The 27780-nt window shown below is 47.9% G+C and overlaps 1 protein-coding gene across 5 annotated transcripts in view; it reads right to left on the bottom strand.

Annotated features, from left to right (window-relative positions):
- Positions 1-24228, bottom strand: part of GLIS1 (GLIS family zinc finger 1) — a 226600-nt gene extending 202372 nt beyond the window's left edge. For 3 of the 5 annotated variants that reach the window (XM_082370805.1, XM_082370803.1, XM_082370806.1), the window contains exons 1-2: positions 24149-24228; positions 22841-23129 (exon numbers count right to left, since the gene is read on the bottom strand). In XM_082370805.1, the coding sequence (XP_082226931.1) occupies positions 22841-23087 (247 nt within the window). In that variant the 5' untranslated portion in view covers positions 23088-23129; positions 24149-24228. Of the gene's footprint in view, positions 1-22840; positions 23130-24134 lie in introns of all 5 variants that reach the window. The other 2 variants (XM_082370804.1, XM_082370808.1) reach the window with 1 other exon arrangement.
- Between the last annotated feature and the right edge of the window lie 3552 nt (positions 24229-27780).

Here is a 27780-nt window from a genome sequence, read left to right as displayed (position 1 = left end):
CCTCACCATTCAAAGCCTGGCTCAAGCAACCCTTCTGTTGAGACACCTGCACCCGAAGCAGGATTCATAAAGCCCCAGCAGTACTCCTGTGTGTGGAACTGATGATCACCGCCCAGCGATGCTCACGACAAGCAGCGTCTCTGTCTGTGTCCCCAGCAAGGGCCCCTTGAGGGTGGGGCATGTCCCGGTGTCCAGCACAGGACTTGCACAGAGGGAGAGGCAGGAGCATCCCCCAGCTGAATATGGTCATGGGCAGCAGGGTCGTTCTCAGACCTGCCCACTGGGGCCGGTTTCCAGGCAGTTCAGGTGCAGAGAAGAGCTGCCATGGCCGTGGGCCACCACATGGATTCTTTGTAAACACAACTCCAAAGGGGGACCTTTCAGCAATAGCAGGTAGCAGGAACCTAAATGTTAATATGGACCCAGAAAGGCAGCACCAGAGAGAAGGAAGGAAAAAGCACAGAAAGTGAGGCAGAAAGAAGCCTGGATAAAAGGACATAGAAGGATGCAGAAGGGAAAAAAGGGAAAGTCAGAAATAGAGAGAGTATAAAGAGAGACACCAAAAAGGAGGGAAATAGGGACCACAGAAAGAAGAGGGGACCAAGTACATAGAGAGACAGAGAGCACATGCTCAGGAGCAGGAGAGAAGAGAAACGGGGGAGAAGAGAATTTTGAAAAGGGAGCAGGAGGGGACAGCCCCTAAGATTATAGCTAATTCATCCCGAAAAGACATGAATCCAGAGGGTGTATGACAGCTTCCTCACAAAAGGATGTCTGGTCCCCTGAGGGCCTTAGCCTCTTCATGCTGGGATGGGATTTGGGGTATGTGGCTGGACAGGGAAAGTCCTGAGATCTCCCCATTTCCCTCTACCTTCCCTAATCCTCCCCCTTCCCCGTAAAGTTACTAAATGAAGAAAGAAACTGGAAACAGCAATTAGAATTTTTTTTTTTTTTTTGGTCTAAAGACAAAGTCCAAAACTAGTAGGAAACTGAGCTGAGCCTAAGAAAACACAGGTATCACAAGCTCTGCAAATTATCAGCAAGTCATTCATCTTCTCAGAGTCTCGGCTTCTTCAGGTGCAAAATCACCAGGAGCCTCACAAGAGTGTTTAAAGATTAAATGAATTATGTAAACATGAGAACAGCCCCTTAGTACAGCACACAGTAGGTGCTTCATAAATGGTCACTGCATTTGAACTGCAGAATGGGTTACACAAACACCCTCTTTTTAGGTTTGTTTTTTTCTTAAGTCCTTTCCTATCCTGTTTCTCCCGAGCCTCACGGGAGCCCAGGCATGGATTATTGCCCCATTTCACAGAAGAAAAAACTGAGAGATCTTCCATGGCAGCCCCCCAGTGCTCAAGACAGTATGGATGTTCAGGTCCACAATGGCCCCACGTTTTCTACTCTACCAGCTGCAGGCAGCATCAAAACTAAGGCCCACACAGGATTAACAAGAAATGAATTTTTGGGGCTTCCCTGGTGGCGCAGTGGTTGAGAATCTGCCTGCCAATGCAGGGGACACGGGTTCGAGCCCTGGTCTGGGAAGATCCCACATGCCACAGAGCAACTGGGCCCGTGAGCCACAACTACTGAGCCTGCGCGTCTGGAGCCTGTGCTCCGCAACAAGAGAGGCCGCGACAGTGAGAGGCCCGCGCACTGCGATGAAGAGTGGCCCCCGCTTGCCGCAACTAGAGAAAGCCCTCGCACAGAAACGAAGACCCAACACAGCCAAAAAATAATAATAATAATAATTAATTAATTAATTTAAAAAGAAAAAAAGAAATGCATTTTTTTTCCTACAAAAAGTGGCCACGCCTCTGCGGAAGCCGCAAGCCCCGTGCAAAGATGGGCCCAGAGGTGGATGAAGCGTGGCCCTGCCTCCCTGGGAGACAGACATCACAGTGTGACCACTGCCAAGACAGACAGGAGCGGTGGGAGGGCACTCTGCCCACCTGTTCTGGGCCCTGCGGGGTCCTTGCATCTCGTGGAGTTTTCCTTCTTGGGAGTGAAGGATGACCATGAACAAGAAAACAGGGAGTAGGGGCTTCCCTGGTGGCGCAGTGGTTAAGAATCCACCTGCCAATGCCGGCGACACAGGTTCGAGCCCTGGTCCGGGAAGATCCCACATGCCGCGGAGCAACTAAGCCCGTGTGCCACAACTACTGAGCCTGCGCTCTGGAGCCCGCAAGCCACAACTACTGAGCCCGAGTGCCACAACTACTGAAGCCCGCACACCTAGAGCCCGTGCTCCGCAACAAGAGAAGCCACCGCAATGAGAAGCCCGCGCACCACAACAAAGAGTAGCCCCCGCTCACCACAACTACAGAAAGCCCGCGCACAGCAACAAAGACCCAACGCTGCCCCCCTCAAAAAAAAGAAAAGAAAACATGGAGTAATAACAAGTGCTCCGATGAAAACCCACTAGTAAAATAACACAAAGAAACTGGGTGGTCAGGGAAGGCCTCTCTGGGAGGTGACCCTTAAGCAGACACCTGGGTCTGCCGTGCGAAGATGAGCTAGAAAAGCGAGTCAGGTAGCGGGAACAGGCCGTGCTAAGGCCCTCACGAGAGGACAAGCTTACCGTGCTCACAGGACAGAAAGGTCAGTGTGGCTAGAGTGCAGTGAGGGAGGCAGAGGATGTAGAGGATGAGGGCAGACATCACGTCAGCCTCATGGGCCTGGACAGAACAGAAAACTGATGGGGAGCTTTAAACAGAGAAGTGTCGTGGCGTGACTTGCATTTTAGCTCATACCTGCACTGGACTCCAGAGAGGTGAGGGTGGCAGCAGGGGGCCAGTGAGGTGACTGCTGCAACTCCCAGGAGAGGGGTGCCAGGGAGCGACACGGACCAGGTGGCGGAGACGCAGGGCTGAGCCCGGAGCCCAGAGACTCTAGAACTTGGGCACTGCAGGTGGAGAAGCCGGCAAAGGCAGTGAGAAGGGGCAGCCAGAGCAGGGGGGCAGCCAGGGAGAACCGGGAGCGGTCACTGCACTGATGCTGCTGCGTGGGCAGTGAGACGGAGACGGGCACAGTGGCTAGCTCCGGCCACGCGGAGGCCACGGGCACCTTGACACGAGCAGTCTGCAGACAGAGGAGGACAGAAACTGGGACGTGACCGAAGGAGGGCTGTAAACCGAGGTGACTCCTTCTGGAAGTTTCAGCCTCAGCAGAAGCAGAGAAAGGGGGCTGTAGCAGGAGGGAGTGTGAGCTCAAGGAAGAAATGTTGGTTCTGCTTTTCAGGCTGGAAGGTTCTGGAGCAGGTTGTATGCTGATGGGAAGGACCTCTAGAGAGGGCGAAATTCACACTGCAGGAAAGGGAAGTGCAGAAGCAAAGTCTGTGAGGAAAATGAGAGAGAACAGGATGAGAAGAACAAGTAAGGACAGTTTGGCCTTGACCAAAGCAGGGTCCCTGCGGGCACACAGCGAGGAGGAGCGGGTGGCCGGGCTGCGGAGAGGCCTGCTGGAGCTGAGCTCACGGATGCAGACCCGACCACTCAGCACGGCTGTCTCCAGCAGCACCCGTCAACAGGCAGGCTCAGGTGGTCCTGTCTGAACCAGGGTTGGGGCCTGACGTGAGAAGAGCTGCTTGGAAAGGAGTAAGTATAGGGATGGACTCTAAGCTGGGCAAGGAGAGCAGACGCAAGGGGCATTGGGCAGCCAAAAAGAGATAGGGTTAGTAGACGAGATGTCTTCATAAGGTCAGGTCATTGTCACCAGCATGGGAGGAAAGCCCCAACCTGAAAGAATGAGACCAAACAATAACAAATGGAAATCCACAAACAGAAAACAGGAACACAGGGGATAGGAGAAAAGATGGTTTAAAATCCTAAAATCTCCTTAGAGAGGTATAAGATATTGCATCCATAACCAGAGACAACATGCATGAAAAGGAACTGTTGGAGACCAAGAAAGTACTTCTGCAAACCAAAAATAACTAAAATTTTTAAATAAAATGGGAGAGAAAGTCAAGGAAATTCTCAGAAAGCAGGTCAAAAAGACAAAGAGCTACATATTAAAGAAAGATAAGAAAACGAGAGGATCGATACAGAAAGCAAAACATGCAACTAGTGGGATTTCCAGGAAAAGAAATAGACAAATGGCATGGAAAAAACCATCTAAGACCTGCTACATAAAAACATCTAGAACTGAAGGTCATGGATCTTCAGAAACAAAGGGCACAACACATACTCCGTCCAATTAATGGAAAAAAACCCACACCAAGGCACATCACTAGAAAACTTCAGAACATCAGGGATGAAAAGAATAACCCGAAAGCTAGAAAATAGATTGGAGGGGAAGGGGACCTACGTGGAGTTTCAGGAATCACATGGCATTGACTTCTCAACAGCAATGAGGGAAGCTGGGAGACAATGGGACACTATCGTCAAAATTCTTAACAGGATCAGCTCTGAAGCCAGACAGCCTGAGTTCAGATCCTGGCCCTGACACTTACTAGCTGTGTGACCATGGCCAAGTTACTTAACCTCACTGGATCTCAGTTTCCTCATCTGTAAAACGGGTATAACAGTCAATGGACCGTTGTGAGTATGAATTAACTGATGTAAGGCACTCAGAACTATGCCTGGCACATGATAATAAGCATTTAAAGATTAGTTCTTCTTATAATTAAAGTTCTCCAGCCAAACTATTAATCAGGAATGAGACACTTTTCAGACAAACACCCTTACTTACCTTTCTTACAAAGTCATTGGAGGATGGGCTCCAGCAAATTATGGGGTTAAACTAAGAAAAAGGAAAATACAATGCAAAGGACATTTGTCTTTCTTTTGGGTGCTCAGCATCTGAACACCTTTCTACTGGGAAAATCACTCAACTTACAAGGCAAAAAACCCCCACTCCACTCCAACACACACACACACACGCATGCGCGCACACACACACATACGCGCGCACACTGAAAATGCACACCGAAGCTGAAAGTGTCAGATCCCTCACGTACTTTGTCTTTGCTCAGCATAAGTCCCCAGCCCTCTTCCCTGCTTTTTCTCCAAAGTATGTACCATCATTTGGTAAACATTATATTTGATTGTTTATTTGATCATCGTATCTTCCTCCTCTAAAATGTAAGTGCAGAGATTCTTGCCTGTTTGCTTGTTTTCCCAGCATCTAGAAGGGTGCCTAGCAGGTGCTCAGTAAAAATATGTTGCATGAAAAGATTGTGTTTCCCCAGCCTCCCTTGGAGATGAGGCATGGGCACACGGCCCAGGCTCTGCCAATTAGAAGCATAAACCTAGGGGGATGGCTCAAATCCGTCTACACAAGCAAAACCAAGGAGTCAGCGACAGCCAGTGACCAGGGATGGGGCTCTGCTGCCAATGTCTGGCACCCACTGTTTTCACTGCACAGCCCTGTGGCGGACTTTGGGGTACAGTTCTCAGCTACGTAGCTTCCAAACCTTAGTAAGTAATTCTGAGAGCCACCCAGCATCCTTTTAATAAAATCTCTTTTCTGCTTAAATCAGCCAGATAATGTGATACATGTGTGAGGCAAGAATTAGGGAATCCTACATAGGAGAGCATCAGTGACAATCCCAGGAGGTGCAATAGAAGTGCTCCCCACTTCTTTGGGGTGCATGAGAAATGGAACTAAGATAACCTGATGCATTTGAGCATTTAAGAAAGTATGACTGACAGATGTTTGACAAAACTGATGGAGTATTTAGGGGAAAATGGTAATAGATACATAAGTATAAAACTAAGCAAATGAAAAAAAGAGACCCTATTTAACCCCAGGAAAACAAAATGCTATACCCCAAAGGGAAAGTTCCCACAGTGCATGACTTAATTCAACATCCTGTTTCAAATGTAACCAACCCTATGCTGAAAAAGTGGACCCCAGAGGGTGCTCCAGAAACAATGTCATTACCCCGTGCCACCCGACCCCACCGGCCCTTATTTAAAACCCAATCTGCAGATTTGTTCCCCGTCCCCACTCCCCACCCCTGTGAAGTCTCCAGAAGTTCCCTTAACTCTTTGAACCACTCTTAGATCATAAAACATCTTCCAGACACTTTCAGTCCTAAGAATATCTCATCTTAGCGATTAAGATGTCCCGTGCAGATTAATAATCTCAATTCTGAGCTTCATTTACAGCCAAATTCCTCCCCTCCCCCAGCTGGGGCCTGCCTCCTGGTGGGGTCCCTGAGCAGGGGTGGAGGGGCAATGTCTCCAGTGCCCTTACTCTGTCTACTGGAGTGGCAAGAAGGGACTCACTTGCCAGGTACCAGGGGAGCTCTCTGGACTTGCGTGTTCAGTGCCCACTTCCGTGGGTTCCCAGGAGAGAACCCCACTGTGTCCCACGGGACACCTCCAGTTTCTCTCCCCTCTGCCTGGCAAGAAGTCCTCTCTGGCAGGGTGGGTCAGTCTGAAAATGACCACCAGGCAGGACCCGTGGAACAGAACCCTCTGTCCATCACAACAACAGTGCAGCCACCCCCTTCACTCTGCTTCCAGGCAGGGGCTCCAACCACAGCTTTCATCTTCAATACCTTCAGGCATGGAAAAACACGTCGTTCCTCTGAGTGGGGCTCTCAGAGCCCCTCTCACTTGAGTCCTGCGTGAGGAGAAAGCAATCCCCTCCCCGCCCACCTGTCACGGGGGAGGAAGTGTCACAGCTTTCTCAACAGCTCTCTCTAAGGAAATGCCCTCCCTCGTCTCCTCCATCTCAACCCTTTGACACCCTCAAAGTGTGTGCCAGTTAAGGATCTCAAAACCAGAGTTAAGTTTAGGCACCTGAAATCCTGCTCTAGAAGGTAGCAGCCAATGCCTATTATCAATACCCATCGTCTTGGGGCTCAGCCAGAACCAAGCAAGCAAAGTCCCCACACTGGCATCCTGCTACCCACAGTCCCACCTGTGCACAGGCTGCTGCGACAACCAGAGCAGGAGGGAGGAGAGGGCCAGCACGAGCGGGATAAGAACTGGGCGGGGGGTGTGGGGGGGAGTGGGGGGTTCAAGAGAACTAAATCCTCACCCATCACACAAGAAGCCCGCAGCCAGTGAACACAGCTGATCCAGAAACAGCAGCCTAAGTCTTACTTAGAGGCTGTGGAGCCTAGCAGTTCAGGCTTCACCACTCACCAGCTGTGCAACCTTGGACACATGGCTCCCTCCTCTGGGTCTGTTTCTTCATCTGCAAATCAGGGATAATAACAGCAACTCCTTCACAGGGTTGTTGGGAGAATCAAAGGCATTACGTTCGGAATGCTCTTAGAGCATGACTGGACCATGGTAATAAGCACCATGTTTAGCTATTATTGCTTTTATTTTTGTAACTGAGACAAATGGAAGCAAACACTAGAAAATGACAACTAAATGAGTTGAAGGCAGGACCCCTGTGTTGCGCAAGTCCAGGGAGCACCATCCACGTAGATGGGGGTAAGCGATGCCCGCTGGAAGTGAGCGTCCCAGCAGCCCTGGCTGAAGGCAGCTGCCTCTCAGCAGTGTGACAATGAAGGCAAGGGACTGACTCCCTGTAAAGTCTTACAGTATTAGATGATTTTAAAACTATGTTTAGCATTATTTTGCTGAAAATAAAAATATTTTTAGAATGTTAATAAAACAAGCTCCCCAAAATAGTAATAATAGCAAACAATAGGACTTGGCCAATGACAAAAAGAAAAGCAATGGAGGAAATGACAAAAGAAAATCTTGGAATTAAGACTATATAAAAATTTTGAATTTTTGTTTCAAAATCATCATAAAAAACATTGAAACAGCAGACTCATAAAAATATTAGCAACAAATATGAACAAAATATTAACATTCCTAACTTACTGAACACTTTAAAATATGTAAAGTTTTACATTTTATACGTAAAATGTTCAGACCACAACACAGACACCAACTTGCAAAAGAGGAGCTATGAACTGTGAATCAATACACAGTACATATTCCACTACACTAACGATCAAATAAACGTAAGGTGAAACAATAACCAGTTGTCACTTCCACCTTCCAATTAGGAAATTACTTTGGAAACACTGGTGAAGATTCAGGGAAGTAAGTTCTTTAAGACACTGCTTGCAGTTGTGAAAATTCGTGCAACCTTCTAAAGAGCTATTTGGTAATATGTGTGTCAAATGCCACTTAGCCTTTGGCCCAGTAATTTTCAATTCTGGTAATCTAGCCTAAGAAAACAATCATAGATGCAAATGATGATTACTGCAGAAAGATAGTCACTGCAGCATTATCTATACTAAGGGAAAAGATGAAAAACTCTAAGCATCATGCACACGCAAGTAATATATATACATATTTGTTTGTACTCACATCAACTATCTGAGAGGCTAAATAAAAATGGGGGAAGGAAGAGGGGGTGTTACTAGTTGCCTCCAGCAAGAGGAACTGGGGGTTGGGGGGAGAAAAGGAAGGCTCTTCCTAAGAACCCTTTTTTGGGTCTTCTGAATTTTGAACCATTTTAAATGTATCACCTATTCAAAATAATTTAACAAATGTAGTAAAATGCAATACATTTTTGAATGTTCACAAAAAAATTTAACAGCATGGAAAAGATTTATTATGTTAGAATGTTAAGTTTAAGTACACAAGGCTTTATATTCAGAATGATACCAATGATAATGAAAACTATTAATATACAGATAAGCACAGAAAAAAGACTAAAAAGAAATATACTAAAATGTAAATGGTAATCACTTCTGGGGGTGAGATTATTTCCATCTTTAAATGTTTTTATAGTTTCCAAATTTTCTACAATAAGTATATACTACTGATATAAGTGGGAAAAATAACGATTATTAAATTATCTTTAAAGGGTCAGCCACTTCCCAGAGAAGGATTAGGAGTAAGATCAAGTAATTTGTTGGAGGGCAGGAACCCATTCCTATCTAAGTGGCTATGCGGGATGCCGTCAGGAGACCCTGTGTGTGATTCCAGCTTCAGAGATGTACTTGCATGAACCATTTGCCCTCTCTGGACTGCTTCCTGGGGAATCAGTAGAACACACCCACTAGGGCCCAGCCATTCAAATGCTACCTTTCCAGGAAGGCTGCTCTGATCTCTGTCTTGTCAGTGGTAGCCGGTGAGCTCTCTGAGAGCAGGCAGACCCTAAGATTCACGTCTGCATCCCCAGCAGGAGCCCAGTAACCAGCACGCTGGCCCCACCTCCAAGCTGGTATGTCCATCTGCCTGCCCTCTAGACTGGATGCTCCCCAAAGCAGAGGCCGCGCTTGGGTTATACCTACTTCTCTAGAGCCTAACAGAGAGTCTAGTATATGATAGGGCTCCAGGAAATGTTTGCCGAACAAATGAATAAATTAAAGAAAGATACTCTAGACTAGCACCGTCCAACTGAACTTTCTCTGGTGATGGAAATGTTCTATATTTGCTGCCCAATATGGTAGCCACTAGCCACATGGGTCTACTGAGCACTAAAATGTGGCTAGTAGACTCAGGGACTGAATTTTTGATTTTATTTAATTGTAATTAATTTAAATGTAAATCGCCATAAGTTCTTCCATAAGAACACTTACATCACAGGATAATTATAAGATGATCCATTAAAAAAAAAAGAGATGATCCAATGTCTTGCCGTAGTCCAAAGATGATCACGGCAGGATACTGAAAATGAGGAGGAGGAGGGGGAAGAGAAGGAAGGTCCCCAACAGCCCCCAAGCCCCCACCTACCTGGCCAATATCACACAATGGGAATTTACTTGTCTCCATGACTCCTTAGCAAGTAGCTCTGCTGTATTCTGAGTACCCAACAGCCAGAGCCATTGAGAGAATGAAAGACTGGGATGAGTGAGAAGAAGGGAGGGGTGTGAGGCTGAGACAGGAGAGACTCTAAACATGTTGCAAAAGGAAAACTCTGGCCTTTTTTTTATTGCCACAGGTAAGGAGAAAGGATATTCCCTCCAAGAGGAAGGCTTATGCAAGCAGGAAGTGGCAACAGGTGCAGGAAAAGGGCTGGCAGAGGTGTCCCCACCCCCGGGACTGGGTAACCTGTGCGGCTCCACAACCAGTGTCCTGCAGAGAGCTGCTCTACACACCCCTGTTCCCGCCCGACCTCAGAGGCCCCGCAGTCAGCCCTTTCCCTGCCGACATCACTGATTCTCACGCTGGCCTCACAAGGGGAGCTAGCTAGTAAATATTTCCATTTTATAAGCTGGCAAACCAAGGCTCCGTGAGACTGGCTGAGGTCATGGGTCTCAGACTGTCTGGAGCTCAGGAGTCTGCTTAGGACAGCAAGCCAGGTGATGAGGTGGTGAAGCTGCACAGGTGAGGACTGGGGACCCGGCCAGGCTGGGAGGGAACCTGCACACACTTGCCCACTGTCCCCCAGCCCTCCTGACTGACAGCCCCATGCAGGCACGGGCTCTATCTGTTAGCCCACCACAGTGTCCCAGGGCCCAACCCAATACCTGGGACATAGCAGCCATTCAAAACACTGATGAACGAACCAAGCAACAACCAAACCCGGATGCAGCCCTTCCATTTTCAAGATACTTCCCCACACTTCATCCCATATGCTCCTGACAATTGGCCAGGCAGAGATCACTATCTGAGGCTCAGACATAGAGAGCCACTCTGGGTTCCTGTCCTGAAAATCTGCTTGGGGAACTCCCCAGGAAGCCACACCTGGACTGCAGAGGGACAGATTAATTCTGCTGGGATCCTGCATTCATTCTCTTCTCTGGTCCACACTCCTTCTGCAAGTCAGAGATGCAGTCATTACAGACCCTGCTCCATGGAGCTCACAGTCTCGTCAGGGAGGAAGCATCTATAATACCCAACTGTTCAACGGGAGAAAAGTGACAAAGGGCAGTGGAAGATGAAGGAGGGCAACGGTAATTCTGGCTGGAGGAGGCAGTTTCTCGACCGTGACGAATGGGGAAGATTGGACCCAAGGCAGCAGAGTTCAGAGGGCCTGGGGAAAGGCCCAGAGCAGTGGCAAGGTGTGAGAAAGGGCGGGGTCTTGGAGTCAGGCCTGCAGCTACCACCTACCAGCTCTAGAACCTTGGGCAAGTCATTTGGTCTCTCTGGGCCTCAGTATTTCTCATCTGTAAAATGGGGGTGATGATACTCACCTCACGAGGAGTGAATGGCTTCAGGGGATATCTGCTCACAGCAGGGCCCAACAAATGGAAGCCTCCACAGTGCTGCAGAGACCCGCAAGCACAGGGATGTGGGAGCAGAACAGGAACAGCATCATGAGTTTGGGAGGCAGAAGCAAGGTAATTCACCTGGATATTAGAGTCCGAAGGCAACTCCCAACCCAATAAACCAGGAACAGGGGGAGGGAGGTCTGTACCTCCTGACCCACCCCAGAAACAGCCCCCTCCTGCCAGACACCAGAGCCACCACAGGTTGAGTGAATGTCTTGGACTGACCCCAGGGCCAGGACCTGTCAGACAGTTGTGCTGAGTGAGGTAGCCCATGCCCACCTGGGCAAGGGACATAGACAGCTCCTAACCTTCCCCTAACCCTAAGTGAAGCCAAGGGGCTTCAGATCTGTGTCCTCCAGTGCTGGGGTTAGGACCTCAGTCTCTGAAACCCCAAAGTCCTTATTCTTCTAATTTCTCCAAAAAAAAAAAGAAAGAAAGAAAGAAAGAACAAAACAAAACAAAACACCAGAGTAAGGGGATGGGACACCGCAGTGTAGAGGAGAAACAGCATCAGACCAAGTCAGGCTTGGGGACCTAGGCCCAGCTCTGCCAATCAGTAAGAGCAGTAACAGCAGCTTACCTGTGTTACATACCTACTATGTGCCAGCCCCTGAGCTAGGTGCTCTACAGACGCCTCACCTTAAGCCCCTCATCAACTCTATGAGATAGGCATTATCTCCATTCTATAAATGAGAAAGATTGGGACTCAGAGTCCAATGAACTTGCCCAAGCAAGTTCCAGCAAATGGTATAATCAGGATCTGAACTCAGTTCTGACTCCAAAAGCCATGTGGCCACCTTTGCACAGTAACATGACCTCTCTGAACCTTAGTTTTCCCATCTGTTCATGGGGGATTGAATGAATAATAGTGATTTGAGCAGAGCTCTACAGTTCACAAAGCTCAAACCACAACAGTACCCAGAGAGCGGCCAGGAGGCCAACACAATCCCCCCGGGGTCTGTCTAAGCCTGTCCTGAAGTGGGGATCCAGGGTGTATACATCAATCTCCACCCCAGCAGGGTGACCAAGAGCTGGCTCCTCGCTCTCATTTCCAAGGTTCTTCTTCATCGTAGAGAAATCTGGGTCAGATGTGTTGCAACCACCAATACCTGCTCTTTAAACCATAAGATGAGACACACTTTAAAGCACCTGGGACTTTGCCTAGAAGGGGGGCAGGTGTGTGGCAAAGTGTGCCTACGATCCAGGCCAGTCACTCGGGACAGCCGTCAGGCCCCTAGCTCCTCCACCTGGCCCATGGCCTGGCAGCCACCAAGAAAGATCTGTGATCACTGAAGCCAACTCTTCCCAGAAAGGAGAGGAAAGGGAGGCCCAGACAGGTGAGAAGACTTGCCCAATGTCACCTAGAAAAGTAGGACAGACCTCGTTGTGAAGTGCCCCAAGACGGTGTGGGAAGGAGGATAGGGCTGTGTCTGTACTTGAGAACTCCTTGTGCATTCACTGGAGTCTCACATGTGCTGAGACCTTACCATGTGATTAACCTTGTAGGAAAAACAAAGACATAAAACTCAGCTTCTCCTTTCTAGGCTACAAGCTCCTTGAGGGCAGAGACTTGGTTGGAGTCCATTCCCAACCTTCCTTGACACCCACCTTGAGCCAGGCCCTGTGCTGGGCACTGGGATGCAGGAATAATGAGACTCTGCCCCTGTCCTCAAGGACACATAAGTAAATGGAAAATCGCCACAGAGTATGACCTGTGCTACCACAGAAGGAAGGATAAAGGTGTGGGTGCCAGAGCTCTAGCATAACCAGGCCAAGGGAGAAAGGGAAGGCTTCCAGGAAGAGGTGGCACCTGAGCTGGGTCTTAAAGAATAAGTAGGAGTCAGACTGGTGAAAAGGAAGGGAAGAAAGGCCCTTCTAAGAGATTCTGTTTACCAAACATTTACATGGTAGCAATAACAATAACAATAATAACCTCAACATTAATTGAGCATCTTACCATGTGCCTATCTCTGTATTTAAGCACTTATACATGTGTTAACTCGTTTCATCCTCGTAACAGTCTTTTGAGACTGTTACTATTATTATCCCCATTTTACAGGTAAGAATATTGAGGCCCAAAGAGCTTAATAACTTGCCCAAGATCCCGAAGTTTGTACCTGGAACCAGAGTTCAAACATAGTGGTTTGGTCCCACACCTACAGCCCCAACCAGCACACTATTTGCTTCTCAGATATGTACTTTGCCAGACCTGGTACTGGACGTAAGGCTACAAAGATGAATATTTGAATATGAACTATTTTATGTTCCAAAAATGATTTAAAGAGGCACAAAAATGAATAAAAAGAAGCTCAAAGTGTGTAAGGACAGAAGGACAAGAGAAAATTCCAGGTCTGAAGCTGCACAAGGAAAAGTCCGATGCTGGGACTTCCCTGGTAGCTCAGTGGTTAAGAATCCTCCTGTCAATGCAGGGGACACGGGTTCGAGCCCTGGTCCGGGAAGATCCCACATGCCGTGCAGCAACTAGGCCTGTGCTCCACAACAAGAGAAGCCACCGCAATAAGAAGCCTGCACACCGCGACGAAGAGTAGCCCCCACTCACCGCAACTAAAGAAACCCCGCGCACAGCAACGAAGACCAACGCAGCCAAAGATAAAAATAAATAAATAAATTTATAAGAAAAAGAAAAATCCGACGCTGCTGGAGGACAAGCAAAGCAGACATTAGGAAGAGGTGGAACTGGATCGGCGGGAAGGCCTTGAACACCAGACCAAGGGGCTCAGATTTCTTCCATCAGTCAACTGGTTGCGAATCTACATGCCAAGTTGTAATTTCAGGGGAGAGCTTGAAGGCAAAGACTGTCTATAGAACAAATCGATGTCTCTACAGATATGTGAGTGGTTGATAAAATACAAATCTATTTAAAAGAGCCCTTAAAACTAGTAACCTCCAGGTATTTTCTCCATCAACAGATACTAAAAATATAACAGCTATCTGGACAGGGGATCGATTTTTGTCCTTGTATTTAGAAAACTTGGATACCCCTGCTGTCAGGGATGGGAAGTAACAAAAAGGTTTTAAGCAAGGAATTCTTTGGATTGAAGGTCTGGGATTTTTGCCCTCCACCTACCCCTATACCTCCACCTCTCCAGGCTGGAAATCAACCATCTGAAGTCCCAAAGATGAGCCGAGCCCGGCAAAAAGCTCCGATGCAGAGATATTCTCACAAAGAGAGCTACGTAAGTACAAATGACTGTTTGATCAATCATTTGGCCTCAGCGTGGGATTTGGTTAGAATTAAAGCCATCTGGTTGGGGGGGGGGGGCGGGTGGCTGGGGGAGGAGACAAGCAGGCGGGAAAATGACCCACCCCCTCCCCCAAAAAGCATTGTTAAAATATAACGGGGAAAAACAGTAAAGTCTCTGCTGTTATTTCAGCCTAAGCCACTTAATACTTCAGCACATAAAGCAACTTATTTTATGACCTTTTCCCTTTAAAAAGTAAATCAGAAGACGCTGCCTTGAATTCAGATATCTCTGAAACACACTACTCATCCCTCCCAGTGAAATATCCTGTTTCATAAACCTTCTTCGAGATACTTGAAACTGCAGATCACTAAATGCCTAGCTTTAGGCATCTGACATTCCAGAGAATTAATATTTAAACTTATTATAGGAAAAAAGAATTGAGTTTGGTTGAAGCATGAAATATTTAATAGTGTCTCCAAATTAGAAACCCGATTTTGTTTCGCACTGGAAATGCCAACGTTATTACCTGGGCTTTGCACTCAAATAAGATAAAATGCACAGGCGGTCTTGAGATTAAACACACAATTACGGCTGTTTTCTCCAGAGAGAAGGGGAGCGAGACAGGTTTGCGGAGTGGAAGCGATTGAGTTTCATTTTTACGATACACTTAAAATTATATTATCATTCTCTGCCTTGGGGGTTGGACTTGAGAGGGCTGAAGCTACTTAACCACTGAAAACTGTGTCAAGATCGGTGAATCCACGGAGGCCTGTTCGTGGGCTCATGAAACCGTCTACATCTCAGAATGGGCCCGGTGCTGGGCGAAACCCGGGAATTTTCTCTACTCACTAGGACAAAAGTATTAAGTGGTTTGGGATAAAAATTAAGCTTCAATTGACACAGTGGATCCTGGCAGCCTCTGCCGGCACGTGTAATTTATTTACAGGGTTGGAAAGTCGGCAAAATACATCATCAACTCTTATACAAACTTCTATTAGGTATTAAATACCCAAGCCTCAGAGAAGTAATTCATATAGTCCACCAACGTTCCAAAATAAACCCAATCTCCAGGCCCTCCGGAGAGCTTAAAACAGCAAATGGGATCTGTATTTTTAAAGCTGGGTTTATAACACGCCCTGGTTTCTTGCTAAAGCCTTATTTGCCATCAAACCTGTTATTTAAAAACAAAAGCAACAACATCTAAAAGAGTAATCTGGCTGCTAGAAAAGACACAAATAGGAAGAGACTGGGCCACAATGCAAGCAGGCCATCCCTGATACCCCTTCATACTCTCCCTTTCAGACCCAGGGTCAACATCCAAAGGCAAAGAAGCTTTGGGCAATAAAGACTCCTGCAATTTCCACTTCAGAAGAAGTATGATCCCTTGAGAATGTCCACACTCACATACATTCTCATGAATGCACACACCCCCATGCAAGACCACAGACACAACCCAGCCGTGGGACCTCTTCCTTCCATAGAGGGTCATTTGACTCATTCATCATTTGACACAAAAGACCCATTTCCCACAAACTCTCAAGTTCACTCTGATCCCTGGCCTGTTCTCCCCACAAGCCTTTCTTCATCCCACCAAGCGTTTAATAAGAAATAATTATTTAATAGATCTCAAGCCATCATGCCCAGTGAAGCATGCATTCTACACACGACGTGTGGTGCGATCATGAGGAATTCTCTTCAAACAGATGTCTTCAGAACCGGTGGAAGGGCGACTGCAGCCAGGGCTCGGGCAACGAAGCTCCCCAAACTGCATGACAGGCTCAAAGAGGGACCTGAAGCTGCAGTAACCGGCGGGATGCGTGTATGCGCTGCTTCTGAGAAGGGGCTGCTTCTAGAGGCCCTCCGGTCTCGGACTCCTTGCCTGAGGACCCCATGTCACAACCAGGAACCACTGTCCTTCCGCCACTTCTGCAGCAGAGCGGTGGGCAGAGCCCAATGGAGGCAGAGCCCCCCCTAAAATCACACCTCGGCCTGTTAGCTGAGACTCAGAAGTCTGCTCCGGGGACTGGTCATCCGGACCGGCCTGTGGCCTTCTGCTGCCTTCCCCCAGGGTTCGGGGCACACTCTGCAGCCACAGCGACTCCTTGCCACTACTTGGGTTTTAAGGGCTGTCTGTGAGAGCTCTGTACTTTAGGGGGAAAGCACAGGCTTTGCAGTCAGACAGAGCTGGGTTCAAATTCCAGCCTCTACTACCTGCTACCTATACAGTGAGTCACTGTGAATTAAATCGTAGGCTCATTATTTGGACAAATCAATTAACCTTTCCAAGCCTCATTTCCCCCATCTGTAAATTTAGAATAATGCCTCCTTTCCTCATAGGGTTGTTGGGCTTTATTAAGTGCAATGACAGCTATAAACTGCTCGGCCTGGCAATGAATAGGTGCTCAATAAAGATTAGTTGACCTCCCTCCCTCTTCCGGTTCCTTCTGTGCTCTACTTCAGGAGTCAAGAGTTCCAAGGAGAGATCAAATCTAGAACCTGACCTCTTTCCATACCCTAGATCCTTCCCAACTGCCCCAGCGAAGTTCATGTGGAATCCCGGAGCAACAGAGTAGGAAGAGACTATGGGTCATCCTATGGAATTGCTTCCCATTTTACAGATGGGGAAACCGAGACTCAAAGCCAAGGGCATGGCCCACATGCATTGAGGCTGTACAATGGCGCGTGTGTTTGCTCCAGACAGGCCCAACCATAACCACCAAAAAAATTCAGGCCATGCAGGAAATGCATTATTCAGTGAGCGGACTGAAGGGCTCCTCTCAGTGCATCTGACTCAAATGCTGACTTTAAAAACACAGCTCGTAATGCTAACACAATCCGCCTCAATCCACCGGAAACCTTCTGAAGGAATAACCCTTTGGAGTTTAGGGAAAGACGGGGAAAAGAAGAAAACAGATGCTTCAAGTGACTTTAAACTAAAAGACACTGGGTTAGGGTTGTATTTTCTCCACCCCACCCCACCCCAGGTCTCTGTTTTCTTTCAGTTTCTTATAAATAAGGCTTTAGGAGACCAAAGCAGCCACAAAACTTTTCCCCCCTCTTTTCTGCTTCCCTTAACTCAGTAACTCAGCTATCAGTCCCGGACTTTGCTTCTAACGCCAAAGCATTTTTTTTTTTCATTGTAAACTATTAATTCAGGCAGCGGCTGTTGATAAACAAGAAGTCCGTTTTTAAACTGCTAGAATCATTAGCACAGGGAAGGCGAGCAGCACAAATATTTCAGGAGGTTGCTCTTTTTTCCTGGCCCTGGTATCGCAGCTGGGCTTTCTGCATGTTGCAGCTGAATTTTTCAAAGCCCAGGGTAGAGTTTGTTTCATTTCTTCTCCCCCTTGAACTGAATGTCTTTGTTTCTTTAAACACAAAAATAGACTACCCCCTACCAGAAGAAACAACTGCAAGTCTCCAGGTCTAAACTAATTGCAACTAAAATCTGTATTAGGAAAAAAAAATTAGCAAACCACACCCTGTAATTTAACTTTGAATGTAATCACAGATACAAGGTGAGGTTGTTGAAATACTACCATATCAGCTTCAAAACAAGGAATTGCTTTTCTAAGAAAATTGAGAGAAAGAAGGGAGATTATCCTCTCTATACAAAAGTCACAGTTAGCGACAGTCACTGGTCAATTTACAAATAAAGTTGGTATTTATTTGTTTGTTGTTTTTTTTTCCCTATTCCTATCCAAAAAAGGGTTGAAAACCCCATTCCAAACTTTAGTTTCTCCCCTTTTCTAGGATGCTGGCCAAACTCCACAAAATAAAACCAAAGAAAATGATGATAATTATGCAACATTCAGAACAAAGAACATAAGAATATATTTTTTTAAATGATTCATTGTGCACTTATGCCTGTAATGGGATTTTAACACACTGTAAAAATAAGTGTGCTGGCTCACTTCACTTCTCATGCAACTGTAACGCAGGGAGATGAAGAACTCAAAGATGGGGTGAGGTTTTTGGTTTTTTTTTTTTCAGAAGGAGGAGAAGTGTGAAGGAAAACCACGGCGTATAACCACGGTGTATAAAGAAACGTGTATTTTCATCACAGATGGAGCAACACAGCCTATGGATATGATTCCGCAGCCAAGACAGTCCTGAGACCTCAGCCCAGCTGAGCACTTCAGGTAAACGACTCAGAAACAACTAAGCCTAAATTAAGTTACGATCTCAGGTGCTGGTCCCCTTTCCATTTTGCACGCCAAGTCTTAGCAGCTTCTAAAGAGCTTAGGAGGCAGGAAGGGAAGAGGAATTCTAGCCACACAAGATTCTTAGGGAATCTTTGGGAATTATATTTCCGCTACATGTCTATAAAAGATTTGTCGGGTACATAATTCTTATGACTGTAGACGCAACATGTTCCTATCTTATTTGTGTACCCACACACATACATGTTTCTCTTTGTCTCACTGAGCCTGACATTTGGCCAGCAGGTTTTTCTCCCCCTTATTTGAAACCTCAAGCACTGAAAAAATTTGGATCTGATTATTTCCGGATCACAGGACCAGCACTTTAAAATGGATGAAATGCAAGCAAATTGCCCACTAGAGCCGGAGGGGGTAAATGCTTTCAAAATAACTCATACCTTTCTATTATGGATGTGCTGGCCCCTCAAAAGCCTCCCCAGAACATCACAGTGGCTTCTGATTCAGATGAAGAAACTCTACCAGGTAATGCCAACCAAAACTGTCATGTCTTACTTTCCACCACCAGCCCCTAATGCCCCTAATGCCCCTAATGCAATCTACAACTGCTTTCCTTTTTTGTTTTCATTTTTAAAGAAAAATATATATACTAACTTTTTTTTAAGTTACAAGATTAACTACTTTTTGGAATTTCCAGCCACGTTATGGTGGCCTTTTACTAATGGCAGAGTCCACATTTGTCATGATCGTCAGCCTCCTTTTTATTGCTAGGACGTGTCTAGCCTCAGAGCACAATGAAAACGGCCCAGTGAGTCGCTGAGAATTAAATAGTGAGCTCATTATCTGGTTTGGTCTGAGAAAAGCAATTCTGGTCAAACGGAATCTTCTGGTAAACTACGAAGTTATCTAATGATGGCATAGATACTAGTTACCAACTTCCAAAGATTCGAGACAGAAGAAATACCAAAAGCAAAAATATTTTAAATTCTCTGGGAACATTCGGGAGGCCGTCATGAACACCCAGCTCTCGGCCCCCAACACACACACATAGAAGGTACAAGTTGTGGAACCAGAATCAAACTTTGGAACAGGAAGCCTTAGAAACTGCCACTTACTGTCTGTAGCCTTGAGAACATCCTTGAACCTTAATGTCTTCATCTATAAAATGGGAATCACAGTAATAAGAAGCCAGCGCTTCTACATCTGTCCCCTCGGAACAGCCCACAAGGTAGGCAGAGCTCAGCTGGCATGAGGGCAGATGAGGGAACGTGTGGGGGACACATGCTGAAAACTGTAAAGCACTGTGCACAGGGAGCGAGCATCATCGGGCCATCGCCACAAAGCTGACCGCCTCCATAAAGTCCAGATGTTTACTTTCTTTCCTTGTCAGGACTTCCAAAAGCCGAGTGTCGGGTATTTAATAATAAGAAAGAAAAAACGTAGCATCTGGTAATTTGGCCTTTTCAGCTGTTTGGAATCTGGATAAACAGGACTCTGTCATAAACAGATCGTGATTCTTATTGTAAATGATGACAATGTTAGTCCATGACGACGCACCATCCCCAGTGCCTCCTAACTCCAGATCTGGAAACGCAGAGGACCCCAACATTTACGGATAAGCTGCTGGATTCAAGAGCTCACTCCCTTCCTCGGCTTAGGGTCTGTCCGAAACGGAAGGCAGATCATTTGAAACCTGATTCCAAACCAAGCAATACTGTCTTCTCTCCGGTCACCAGGCAGCAGTGGCCACAAAAGACCTGCAGCTTGGCTCCTCTCAGCTTCCTCTGGCTAGGGCACCAGAGTTAAAGTCGTTAAAGTCAACATTTAAAAAATCAAACCTCTCTCCCTCCTCACCCTACCCTCTTTATCTCAAGTATCGCTGACCATAACACGGTGCCCTACATGAATTAATAAAAGTGACCCCTTTTTCCTTCTTAGTTTATAAAGTATTCTTACAACAACTGTTTCATTTTCCCTTGGGAGGAAGCATTATTACCTCTCGTGCAAATGGAAAACCAGAAGTTGAGAACGTTAGACACATTACAAGAGTAATCTCCAAAATAACCAGGCACTGAGGCGGTCCTTTCACACTCTATCACTAATGCTCTCTTCAGTCTATCCAAGTAAGTCTCACGGTAGATTTACAAATGAGGAAACTAAGACTCAGAGAGGGGAAATAACTTCCCCCGGTCCCACAGATCCTGGATGGCAGAGTCTTACAATTTCCAGCACGGTCAATAAATATTTTTCAGTTGGTATTCTTACCTGTCTGTTTCCAATAAGCCTGAGACTTGGAGCTAGACACCAAATATTCAAAGGGTTGCGATGTCTAGGGAATATTTGGGTGGGAATGGTGGCAGTAAGAGGTTTCCTTTATGGCATTTTCAAGAGGGCTGCCCAGCTCTGGTTTTGTGTCAGGCCACTGCCTGGCTTGACTATGGGGAAAAATTCACATAGAGGGACAGAGGCCAGGTCGGAAACCTCTTCAAGCCCAGGTCCATAAGCAATGGGCTGGCCAGAAACCCCGCACCCAGTAGGCCTCAGTTTCCTCATCTTTTAAATGGGTGGGACAAATCCTACCCCACCAGCCTTGCTGGGGGCTATGAAGAAAACAGAAGCATCTTAAAAAAGTTTAATCAGTACAACCATCTTAAGGTACAAAGAAAGAGGTGCTTCCTCGCATTCTTTTATCCTTCTCTGCCCCTTTCAAATATAATCCTGATTTAAAGATCTCACGTTTTAGACACTGTGGGGGTGTGGATAAAAATAATTGGGATTTGGGGGAATGGAAGTCAGAAGGTGTACACAATGCATCCAGACAAAAGGTCTCTAACTATGGCTTGGAACAAAGGCTATGTTTGGGAGAGCCATTTATTAGGTCTGCAGAGAACTCGATCTCCAATTGACAGCTATTTTTTTTAAACACAAAATGTTGCAGGAGGGTATCTACTTAAGGGAGGGTTGTGTATGGAGGGGGCAAGCGAGGGAGCTCAGGGCAGCAAATATTACTCATGTCTTGCTGCACAGCCCTCTCTCTCCCTAGTAAAAGAGAACCTCGTGTGTATTCCAGTAATAATACGCTAAAGGCGTTTTTTTCTATATCTACCCTTTAAAAAATGACCTCTGTCTCTTGGAGAAGAGACTGACATTTAAAACAACGAGACAAGAAATAGTGCTCTCCTACAAAGTCAGGTGTTTTCATTAAAAAGAAAAAAAGTGTTTATATTTATTTCATTTTACCAGTCTTTGCATTGGGGAGTTGGGGTTTTTTTTGTTTTTGTTTTTTTAACCTAAAAGGAGCTCTCATCTCTAAAAGCAAGCCACCCTACCTTTTCTAAGTTGCTGGGGCTCATTGATGCTAAAGTAGTGATGCCTACAGAGCCATAAAACACACTTTTTGTCTTTCCTTAAGAATCAGCTGGAAATAGAACCAAGAGGTCCCAAACACTGAAATAATGAAACCCCAAAGCTTTGGTTTCTCCCAGGGAAAAAAAGGTGGGGGCAGGGGGGAGGACACGGTGCCTCAACAATTTCCCCAATTTCTGGTTAATTATCTGTCAGCATGAAACTTATAAATAATGGCTCAATAATAATTAACTGTGATGAGAAGAACATGTTCATGAGAATCCAGCCTCATCGCTGACTTTGACCCATTAATTATACTGGAGCCTGCACCTTATACCCACCAGCCTCACTGGGTAGAGGAAGGGTATGGCAAACTAACTTTTGACCCAAAACTATGCTTCTGAAGCATCAAATACAGAACAGCCATTGTTAAAGTCGGGACTTGACTCAGGCTAGATTATAGATTCATAAAATTTTCCATCAGGAATCCAGAAATCATCTGGTATAATTAATTCCTTACTTGACAGATGGGGAAACTGAGGTCCCAACAGGCGAGGGGTCTTGCTGAAGGCTTCTGGTTTTTGTTATTGAGGGAGACTGGAATACTTCAAAGGATGCCTTTAGCAGCCTCAGAGATAGACATACTCGAGTTGCTACTCATCCTAATTTATAATAAGATTTTGACAAGTTTCACACAACTTTTATCAGAAACATACAGAAGCAAAATTATGTAATCTGAGCTGTCTATACACCCATCTCCCCCAATATAGGCTACTGAGTTTAAATTAGATGCTTCCTAAACAATCATCGTTTCAGAATGACAAGGGAGTCCCAAACAACTTGAGAGAAACTGATGAACTCCGGAGAAGGTTCTACCAAGTTTTCTCCGGAGGATTCCTACAAAGGCCTGCGGTGGAAACGTCAGAGAGCCCAAATCTCTCCACACCCACGGCCAGGCACGTCGGCGGGGCCAGACTTACCCTTCCCGGCGGCAGAGGCCTTGGACGGACCATAGTCTCGGGGGCTCCGGGGCTCGAGGAGGTCGTGGGCGCGCGGTGGCGCGGGCAGCAAGTCACGCGGACCCCCATCCCCGCAGCCCCCGCTGCTCACCGTGACCCTGAAGGCCATGTGCGGGCCGAGGCCAGCGGGCCCCCGGCCGGGACCCGGAGCGCCGGGGGCCTCCTTCGGCCTCTTGTCTGAGTGCGCCTCGGCCACCTCGCAGTGCATGGCGCCGGGGCGGGGCGCACCGCTGGAGGTCGCGCCGGGCTCCTGCGGAGGGGAGAAAGCACAGGCGCATTAGAATGAGCGGAGCGGTCCCCTTCTCGTCTGGAGGCCGAGGTTTGGGCAGGTCACCATCCCTCCGTTTATTCCTCCTTTTTGAAACGGGTTCGCGCCACCACACTCACCCTAACGTGACACTCACCCTAACCTACCTGATCCGCGTAAAAGCCCCTTCCAGGGCGCAGGAGCGGCTGGCCGTCCTTCCCTGGCTTGTGGAGGGCCCGGCCACCCAATACGCCCCCACCAAGCCCTCTTTGGACGAATGGGGAAACTGAGGCCTGGAAAAGGGACAGCGCCTGTGCGCGTCACCCAGTGAGATACAGAGCGGGCGGCAACCAGAGATTCCCGGAGCAGGGCTCTGGAGAAGCCGCGGAGACTGCTCGGGGTGGGTCACCCGCTGCACTCCTCGCCTCGTGGGCGCTCTGGGAGCCGGCTGCGCGCAGGGACCACGGACTGAGCACCCACGGGCCGGGGGACAGACCCTCTGAGATCCCACCACCACCACCCAAGCTGCGAAAACGGGAGTCGGAGGATGGGCGCTCACTCCCGCGACGCGAACCCATCACACGCACCGAGACACGCACACTCCCACGCGCAGCTGAGAAAACGAACCTATCGCGCGTGCAAACCTGCACAAAGTCGGTAGCCCATGCACGCCCGCTCCCACACACACCAAACACCCCGCAAATGCACACTCGGGGACACGACGTGCCATACACACTACCCTCATTCACCCGCTCAGACTCTCAGCAACACTAGCAGCCGCACGGTCTCACACTCCCCGCGCGCGCGCGCTGCCTGCCCCTCCACAGAGCCTTGGGCCTTCCATCGTCCCTCCTGGAAAAGGGCCCCGGGCCCCCAAACTCTCCTTTCCCCTCGCGCTCCCCGCGCCACCCCAAAGCTCCCCAATTCCACCTTCCCTGGGACGCCAGCCTCGGATGTCTGGCCGGACGCCCGCCCGCTTCCCGGGCCGCGGGCCGCGCCCCCTCTCACCTCGCCCCGCTCACCTCGCGGCGACCGCAGCAGCTTGCTCCCGGGGCGCGAGGCTAGGCGCGCCTCCACTGGCGCCGCAGCCCCAGCAGCAGCAGAGTCCAGCGGGGCGGCACCCCGGGGCGGGGGCGGGGCCGCGGCCTGCCTGACAGCCTCTCCAGCCACTGGCTCGCTGCGGCCGCCCCGCCAAGGCCAATCGCGGCGCGAGGGCGGAGCCTCCGTCCTCGGGCCCGGGCCAGCCGGGCACAAGGCTGGGCGGAGGGTTTGACAGGCGGCGGCCGGCGGCGCCCGGTGCTGCGCGGCCCCCCTCCTCCGGCTGCCGATGAGGGCAGGCCCGCGGGGCGGCGCCGCGGGCTGCAGGGCCTGGGCTCTGTCGTCGGGGCTGGGCTGGCCAGGGCGGCGGAACGCCTTGGGTATCAGGAAAGCCGGGCTCAACCTGGCTCTTCTCCGCCTTTCCCAGTGGCTGAGACAAGACCCTTCTTGCCCTGTCCAGCATCAGTTTTCTCCTGGTCAAATGGGAACGGCCAACCCTGCTACCGCGGAGACAATGGATGTGAAAGTGCTTTCAAAGTTTTCCTGCAGAATCCAACCCCTCACTCCAGAGCTCCCACAGCTTTCACAGCGGGTCAGCAGCGAGGTTGGGACCGAACCCACGGCTCTCAGACCACTTGTCTTAAGTTTTTGTTTCTGTGGTGTTTTTCACCAAAAAGGAACCAGACTAGAGGGTCTCATTCCGAAGTTAAACAAAAATAGATACCCGGATCCCAACTAGAAAACAGCCCAAGTGAATCTGTGAATCTGTCTGGGAGCAGGGTCCCAGCACCTCGAATTTTAGCGAGCCCCCAGGAGGCGCTTACAGCCCTGGGGGTTGAGACCCACTCCTCTAAGTTCCTCCAGGACCTGCAACCTGGTTCCCCTGCATTCTGGCTCCCCTCACAGACAGCAGTGTCCCAGCGAGTCCTGCCCAACGTGTACAAAGAACACTGGACCAAGAACAAGACCTCAGGGTGACTGGAAGCGGTAGCTCAGTTCCCTTTTCTGAGCCTCAGTTTCCTCCTGTGTAAAATGGGGTTATTCACCCAGGCCAGGTCTATTTGCAAAGACTACTGGAGTTTCCACCCAAGTCCTTGAGACGGTCCCTGCATTTCATGTCGGCCTGCCCCGCGCCACACTGTTTACTTGTGATCTGGGCCCACTCCAAAGACCCTGCCTGGCTCCGCACTCTTTGAAGAGAGGGGTCTGGTCTCTTTGGCCTTGGTCTCAAATTGAAAAATGTATATGGAGCACCTCCCTACTACTCAACAGGTCAGGCCTCACAACATAGGAGTCCACACGGAGTAAGACACCTCAAGCAGCATCCCCGGATTCTTGGAAAACCAGGATTTCAGAATCACAGAATCCTAAAATCTGATTTCCTATCATTGGTTAAATATAGCATCTTACAATTAGAGAGCAATAAAGGTAGGAAGGACCTTGGAGATTTCGTTAGACCCAACCCCACGTTCAGAGGAGAGAGGATGTGACCCGCCCACAACAATATGGTGGGGTGAGGCAGAGCTGGCACTGGAATCCAGGCTTCCTGACTCCTAGTCCAGCACTCTTCCTCTCTACCAGCCATGATGCCTCTAATAGGTACAGGATGTCAGCCAATCCCACCCATTGCACACAGGCCAAGGGCCATGGGCTACATAAGACAGCACAAAGGTCTTGCCTCTACCCGAGGATCTGGAGTTGGGGATTACTGCTACTTATATGGCAGGAGAGGAAGGGATGGAAGGAGTAAGAGTAGCTCACGAACACCTCCACCTCCAACGCACCACCAGGTGCTCCTCCCCCACCCCCTCACTCTTCTGAAGCTCTAGGGCTGGTTCTGGCACCAATAAGCCTTGCGGCTTTAGGTAAATCAGGACCTCATTCTGCACCTAAGTTCCCCCCTCAAAAAGCAAGAGGACTGGGAGATCACTGACCTTTCCAGTTCTGCTCTTTGGTGAGGCCAGGAACCAAGTCCTCTGCCTTCCCTCCCCACCGCACGTACACACACGTACCCACACACACAGCACTGCACACTTAGTCAGAACTCAGGAAACATTTGCTGAAGAAGTCACTTAACGAACTGGAACTGCAGGCAAAGATTCTCCAAATTTCCAAGTTACAGCAACAGCTCATTTAGTTATTCTTTGCTGAGCACCTACCCTGATGCAAGTCCCATGCCTGAGCTAGGGACGTGGAGATCCTGCCTTTCCCTCAGTGAATTCACAGCTCCACCCTACCAGGACGGATGGGTTTGTGAAGCCTGGCAAAGCAATGAGAAGGTTAATCTACTCAATAGAACAGACCTCTTAAACGTGGTATGTGGCAGGACCTCTTTGCGGATATACAGAATCCAGTGGGTATATACTTTTTTTTTTTCCTAGAAGGAAACACAAGAAGTGTTAACAGTGGTTAAGGGAATGGAGGACTGGGGGGAAGCCTGTACTTTTCATTTTACATTTCTCTGAACTGTTTGCATTTTCTAACAATATATATTTTCCTCTCTCCCTTTCAACAAGGGTTATTTAAGAGTAGTAGGATTACAGACTGTAATTTTTTCTTTATACTTTTAGTATGAAAATAAAATTCATTAATATTTTAATTGTCAAGAACAAAACAAATAAAATCCACTTCTCCCTTTAGCAAGCCAGGCAATAATGTGTGCTTTTTTACACTAACCAATGTGCCTGCTCAACACAGTCTGTCTTGTTTTGGGGTTTTTTTGGTTTTTATTTTTGCCCTCTGGTCCCACATATGGTCTGTCTACTAGGTAACTCCATCTGTATCCATCTACCAAAACAAACATCATTATTTCTTCTCTGACTTTGTCCCTCCTCCTCTCCCATACTCCTGTATCTGGTCTGCCATGAATACACCTAACAGTCCTCCTCCTCTCCATCCTCACTCCTCACTGCTACATCTCTTCCCAACTCTTCTTCCTGCCTCCAGCTTCATCTTCTTCCCAATCATTCATTTTCCATACTGGTCTCCCTATAAATCTCTAAAATATAGATCTGACCATGTCACTTCCCTGTTTAAGCCTCATTAACAACTTCCAATGGCCATCTAAATAAAGTCAAACCATTTTCTCACTGCACCTCTTAGCTCTATCCTATGTTCCAAGTACCTTAGAATATTTTTCATCTCCTAGAACCTGGAACATATATTCATGCCTTCATAGCTTTGTATATGATGTTTCCTATGCTAACACTTTCCCTTTGGTTCACTCCTTCCTAAGAATCATTTAATACCCAGCTCAAGCATCACTTTTTCCCAGAAGACTTCCCTGAATCCTCTGGCTAGAATTATTTTCTTCCTGCATATTCTCACAGCAATCTCTGCTTCATTCTATCTCAGAACTTGTTACACTGCTTTATAATGACCTATCTGTCTCTCCCTCTAGACTGAGAGCTCTCTGAGAGCAGGAGGACCTTTTGCCTTTGTAACTCCAGAGCCTAGAAATGATTCAGGCACAAAGTCAGCACTAGGTAAGTGTTTATTGAATGTCGATTGAATTATTAAAGAATGACCACTACTTCCTTTGCTTGCCTGAATTTCTGGCTAAGTGCTTCTTCATCCCATTGTGACCTCCCCCCTCACCACCTTTATAAGCATATAC

This window comes from Balaenoptera borealis (assembly GCF_965194805.1).
Source record: "Balaenoptera borealis genome assembly, chromosome: 1".
Taxonomy (NCBI): domain Eukaryota; kingdom Metazoa; phylum Chordata; class Mammalia; order Artiodactyla; family Balaenopteridae; genus Balaenoptera; species Balaenoptera borealis.
This window is presented reverse-complemented; position numbering and strand designations above follow the sequence as displayed.